General features: G+C 39.5%; 1 protein-coding gene across 1 annotated transcript; it reads left to right on the plus strand.

Annotated features, from left to right (window-relative positions):
• Positions 1-313: 313 nt before the first annotated feature.
• Positions 314-4,196, plus strand: LOC128036927 (uncharacterized). Its single transcript, XM_052627291.1, has 5 exons — positions 314-818; positions 915-1,108; positions 1,566-1,815; positions 2,133-3,128; positions 3,991-4,196. Exons 1-5 carry the CDS (start codon positions 314-316, stop codon positions 4,194-4,196), a joined length of 2,151 nt encoding a protein of 716 aa, XP_052483251.1.
• Positions 4,197-6,437: the final 2,241 nt, after the last annotated feature.

The following is a 6,437-nucleotide window of genomic DNA, read 5'->3' on the forward strand; positions in this document are numbered from 1 at the left end:
TCAAGGAAAGAATGATCCTGAATCTTACTTGGAGTGGGAAAAGAAGATGGAACTCATCTTCGAGTGCCATAACTATTCAGAAAATAAGAAGGTAAAGCTCGCTGCCATTGAATTCTCGGATTATGCGATCGTGTGGTGGGATCAATTGGTGACTAGCCGAAGGAGGAATGGGGAGAGGCCTATCTCTACGTGGGCCGAAATGAAGGCTGTTATGCGCAAGCGATTTGTTCCCTCCTATTACCATCGAGAGTTGTACCAACGATTGTAAAGTCTCACTCAAGGCAACCGAAGCGTCAAGGACTATTACAAAGACATGGAAATTGCTATGATAAGAGCCGACGTGGAGGAGGGTTGTGAAGCAACCATGGCGAGGTTTCTAGCCGGCCTAAATCGGGATATTGCCAATATCGTCGAGCTACAACACTATGTAGAAGTTATGGACATGGTGCATATGGCAATCAAAGTGGAAAAGCAATTGAAAAGGAAAGGATCCACTCGAACATATCCAACGGCTTCTACCAACAAGTGGGCTCAAGGGACTAGCAAAACTCCTAATTGGCCTAAGGAGCCTTTTGTTGCTGCTAAATCCAACCAACCAAGTGTCGAAGCTAGCAAAAATAAAAACGAGGCTGCTTCGAATCATTCTCGCGATATCAAGTGTTTCAAGTGTCAAGGAAGAGGCCACATTGCGAGTCAATGTCCTAATCGACGAGTGATGGTGGTTCGTTCAAATGGCGAGATTGAATCCGAAGATGAACAAGAGGAGGAGCCTGAAATTCCCATGGAGGAAGGTGACGAGCTCGAGCTGCCCGTTGAAGGTGAATTACTTGTTGTCAAAAGGAGTTTGAATATCCAAGTAGCCGAGGAGGAACAATAACGAGATAACATCTTTCACACCCGTTGCCATGTTCAAGGTAAGGTGTGTAGTTTGATTATTGACGGAGGTAGTTGCACCAACGTCGCAAGTTCTTTGCTTGTTGAAAAACTTGGTTTAGCCACCACAAAGCATCCAACCCCTTACAAGCTACAATGGCTAAATGACGGAGGTGAACTCAAGGTGACTAAGCAAGCAAAAGTGGCGTTTTCCATAGGCAAGTACCAAGACGAGGTGATTTGTGATGTCGTGCCCATGCACGCGAGGCATTTGCTATTGGGCCGTCCTTGGTAATTTGACCGACGAGTAGTCCACGACGGTTATACAAACCGATATTCATTCAAGCACCTTGGAAGGAATGTTACATTAGCTCCTCTCACACCGAAGCAAGTGCATGAAGACCAACTCAAGATGAAGCAATCTATTGAGCGAGAAAAGAAAAGAGAAAAACAAAAAGAGTGAAAAAAAAAGGAAAGAAACGAATGATGAGAGTGAGGTAAAAACAAGAGTGACAAAAGACAAAGAACAAGAGTATGAAAATAAAAAAACGAGTGTTTTTGCTACAAAAAGAGAGATTCGAAAATTGATGTTGGCAAGGCAACCCATCTTTGTACTTATGTTCAAAGAGTGTTTATTGGAAACTAACGAACTTGAAAATACTTTGCCTACTCCTATCGTTTCTTTGTTGCAGGAATTTGGAGATATTTTTCCCGAAGAAGTGCCAAATGGCCTACCTCCCATTCGAGGAATCGAGCACCAAATCGATTTTGTGCCCGGCGCTGCAATTCCAAATAGGCCAGCATATAGAAGTAATCGTGAGGAAACGAAGGAATTGGAAAAACAAGTAGCCGAATTAATGGAGAAGGGCTACATCCGTGAAAGTTTAAGTCCGTCTTGCGATTCGGTTTTGTTGGTTCCTAAAAGGATGGATCATGGCGAATGTGCGTTGACTGCCGCGCCATCAATAAAATTACCATAAAATATCGCCATCCTATTCCCCGCCTCGATGACATGCTTGATGAACTTAGTGGAGCCCAATTGTTTTCGAAGATCGATTTAAAAAGTGGGTATCATCAAATCAGAATGCGGGAGGGAGACGAATGGAAAACTGCGTTCAAAACTAAATATGGTTTGTATGAATGGTTGGTAATGCCATTCGGACTTACCAACGCTCCTAGTACTTTCATGCGTCTCATGAATTATGTTTTACGTTCGTTCATTGGGAAATTCTGTGTTGTATATTTTGATGATATTTTAGTTTGTAGCAGGAGCTTGGAAGATCATATTCAACATCTACGTGCCGTGCTTGAAGTCTTGCGAAAAGAGGTACTTTATGCCAATTTAAAGAAATGTTCTTTTTGCACTAATGAAGTTGTTTTTCTAGGCTTTGTGGTAAGTGCTCGTGGTTTAGAAGTTGACCAAGAAAAGGTCAAGGCGATCAACGAATGGCCGCGTCCAACAAACATCAGCCAAGTGAGGAGTTTTCACGGGTTGGCAAGCTTCTACCGAAGGTTTGTGCCTAATTTTAGTTCTGTTGCTGCCCCCTTGACAGAGTGTGACGCTTCAGGTATCGGCATTGGCGCTGCTTCTATGCAAGATGGACGGCCTATTGCATACTTTAGTGAAAAGCTTAACGGAGCTACGTTGAATTATCCAACGTATGATAAGGAACTATATGCGTTGGTCCGAGCTCTCGAAACATGGCAACACTATTTATGGCCGAAGGAATTCGTAATCCATTCGGACCATGAGGCTCTAAAGCATTTGAAGGGACAAACCAAGCTCAATAAACGTCATGCCAAGTGGGTGGAGTATTTGGAGTCGTTTCCGTACGTGATCAAGTATAAAAAGGGTAAGGAAAATGTTGTAGCCGACGCCTTATCACGAAGGTACGCACTTGTCAATTTAATGGATTCTAAATTGCTTGGTTTTGAATTTATCAAAGATCTTTATAAATCCGATGCTGACTTTGGTGAAATTTATGAGTCTTGTTCGCATGGTGCTTGTGAAAAGTACTTTCAGCATGAGGGCTATTTATTTCGTGAAGGCAAGCTTTGTGTGCCTCAAAGTTCTGTGAGAAACGTCCTTGTAGAAGAAGCTCATAGCGGAGGACTTATGGGCCACTTCGGAATTGCTAAAACTTTAGCAATATTGCATGAACATTTCTATTGGCCCAAAATGAAACGTGACGTAATAAGGAAATGTGATCGTTGCATCACTTGTAAGAAGGCAAAGTCACGAATCAAACCGCATGGTTTATACACCCACGCCTATTCACGATGCTCCGTGGGTAGACATTTCAATGGACTTCGTTCTGGGCCTTCCAAGAACCAAAAGAGGGAGAGATTCAATATGTGTTGTTGTAGACCGTTTTTCAAAAATGGCCCATTTTATACCTTGTAATAAAACTGATGATGCTACTAACGTTGCTAATCTATTTTTCAAGGAAGTTGTTAGGTTGCATGGAATCCCTCGAACCATTGTCTCCGATCGCGACACAAAGTTTCTAAGTCATTTTTGGAGGACGTTGTGGGGGAAATTGGGCACCAAACTTCTATTTTCGACGACATGCCACCCTCAAACGGATGGCCAAACCGAAGTAGTCAACCGTGTGTTATCAACATTGCTTCGAGCTATTTTGAAAAAGAATTTGAAGATGTGGGAAGATTGCTTACCTCATGTGGAGTTCGCATACAATCGAACCGTTCATTCTGCTACAAAATTTTCTCCTTTTGAGGTAGTATACGGTTTTAACCCCATTACTCCTCTTGATTTGATTCCTATGCCTTCTAATGAATTAGTACATGTAGATGGCAAAAGAAGGCCAATTTGTTAAACAATTGCACAAAATGTTAAGGATAATATTGAGAGGAGAAGAACAATATGTTCGAGGGCAAATAAAGGGCATAAACGAAGTCGTGTTCGAACCCGGTGGTGGGTTTGGATCCACATGCAAAGAACGGTTTCGATCAAAGGAAATCCAAGCTTCAATCAAGGGGTGATGGCCCTTTTCAAGTATTGAGCGGATCAATGACAACGTCTACAAGATTGACCTACGGGTGAGTATGGAGTGAGTGCAAGTTTTAACGTTGCTGATCTTTCTCCTTTTGATGTAGGTGACGATTCGAGGACGAATCGCTTCCAAGAGAGGGAGGATGATATGAGTTCGCCCATGAAGATAGGTGCCGAATCCATGGAGTTGCCTTTGGGGCCAATTACTCGAGCACGTGCCAAGAAGTTCCAAGATCTTGTAGCAAGCTATATTGCTCGATTGTGGAGTGATGGGTTGATTGCCCATAAAATGCCCACTCAACTAGCTTGATTCGCACCATCCTACAAGCTGATTTTAGCTCGTGTCAGCTTAATTTAGCTCAATTCGGCACTTAATTAGTTCAAGGAGCTGATTATATTTATTTTGAATAAATTTAATTAGTTGTGTTAGTTAGAATCAGCTCAAAATCATTTAATTAAATAAATGTGTCTTAATCTGGACATTCTTAATTCAGCTTATTAAATATGTTTTATATTAATACATGCCTTTAATATGTCCATATTAAGTCATAAATTAAATGTGTTTAGTTTAATTACAAAGTTTTAATGTGTCTTGACTTAGACAAATTTATTAGTGGTGCCAGTTAATTTGTCTTAGTTAAATTAATGTGCAGATTTTTAATATGTCCAATTGATGATTTCATGAGTATTAAACTTGTCTTAACCACATTTATTTGATGTTTTCAGCTAGCTTAATGGCAAAGGAAGCTCATAAAGAAGGAGCATGTATTTGGGCACATGCATGGATCGGCATTTAAAGTGCAACTACCTTGTGTTTCCAGCTGATTTTTTGTGTAGCTCAATGGGCTTCAAGCTGATATTTTGAGCTTCTCAAGGGTCAATTTCGTGGAGAGCAATGGCCAAAAGGTGCTTCATAAATTCCAGCAACTAATTCACTTGGTGGCTACTCATATTCGGCCAAAGAAGCATAATTCTTGAAGCTGTCCATTTCTCTTCTCCATAGCAGCAATTAAGCTATTTTAAAACATTAGTTGAATGTGAATTATCATCCTTAAAGGGGCCAGCTGAATCATCTCTTCTAGAAGGTTATTATTCAGATTTTTTTTGTTGTTTATGAATGCATCTAGGAAATTGCTAGGAAGTTTCCTAAAGAAGCTTAAGGCTTAAGAATCTGATTAGACTATTCGGCTACCTTAGTCCATCCTATAAATAGGCCATGTAATTCACATTTTGGAGGTTAATGAACAATTTGATCGCTTTGCTAAATTGTGAGGTTGTTTTCAACTCTCGTTATTCTCCAAAAACTTGTGAGACTTATCAAACTTCTTTGTGGCGTCAAACTTGTTTTTGTTTCTACCCGAACTTATCACTTTAATCCCAAAAGTGTGGCGTTCGATTCATACTAAGGTTCCTATCATTTTTTGATAGCGGGTCGAAGTTTTTATCCATTCAACCAACTATCCATCCACACCTTACCAACCTAAGCATTCTCCTAAGTTACGGGTTAACACATTCCTATTGTGTTAGTTCGGCTTTCGAATCCTTAGCCAAATTGCTTCCATTATTTTCTGATTCATTTCCTAAACCAACAAACTCTTTTGAGCCTAAATAAACCTCTTTCTTCTAGCCTATTTTGTAAAGCCTCAATTTATTCCTAATTCACGATCGGGCAATCTTTACGACTCAATTCGATCTCGAGGTGAGGCGTATCATACTCAATTAATTCGCAACCTTTGCTGAAAAGTGATCATCAATTAAAAGAGGTAATGAGCAGCCATCAAGGTGTGAAAACTCAACTTTGAAGGGTCTTGGAATGTGAACACATGGAACCGAATAGCCAAAATGAATCCAGCAATGTGAAAAGAATTAAAAGTCGGCTGAATGGTCAACTTGGGAGTAGAAAACAATAGCTTCTTTGGCCGAATGGACACCTAGGAAGCTTCAATCAGCAACCAATTTAATTTTCCAAACATGCATGTACCGTCCATTGCATGTACTGAAATTAAATACATGTAGCTAATTAATTAAATGAGAACACATTAAAATCAAGCAACAAACAGCAACAATTAATCATCATAGATTGGCTGCACCTTGACACATTAAAGATGTAATATAACTAGACAAATTAATTAACTAAGTATTAAATTCAGCTAAACAAGACAAATTAAATTGATGTACGAATTTAAGTCGAAATAATTAGGAACAAGACACATTAAAATTATGTAATAACATAAAACATATTAATTTAGAATTTCAGCCTAATTTAATTCATGTGCATGCTGTAACTAACTAAGCTAATTTATTTAAAGACAAATTAAATTAATTCCAAACTAAGAACGCTGATCGATCTCGATTTAGTAGTTGAGTCCGAGTTGTTTGGTTCCCGATCGTAAACGAAGAAGTAGATTAGCGAGAAGGAGTTAGAATATATTTGTGTACAAAGAAGTAAGATAAGTTTGTGCAAAGTTGGATGTGGATTTGGTTTAAGTCGAAATGGTATGAATAGAATAGAAGAGTTGGTTTAAGATAATTAAGAAATGGTATTTGGTTT

Source organism: Gossypium raimondii, unplaced genomic scaffold (genome assembly GCF_025698545.1).
Source record: "Gossypium raimondii isolate GPD5lz unplaced genomic scaffold, ASM2569854v1 Contig00086, whole genome shotgun sequence".
Classification (NCBI taxonomy): Eukaryota; Viridiplantae; Streptophyta; class Magnoliopsida; order Malvales; family Malvaceae; genus Gossypium; species Gossypium raimondii.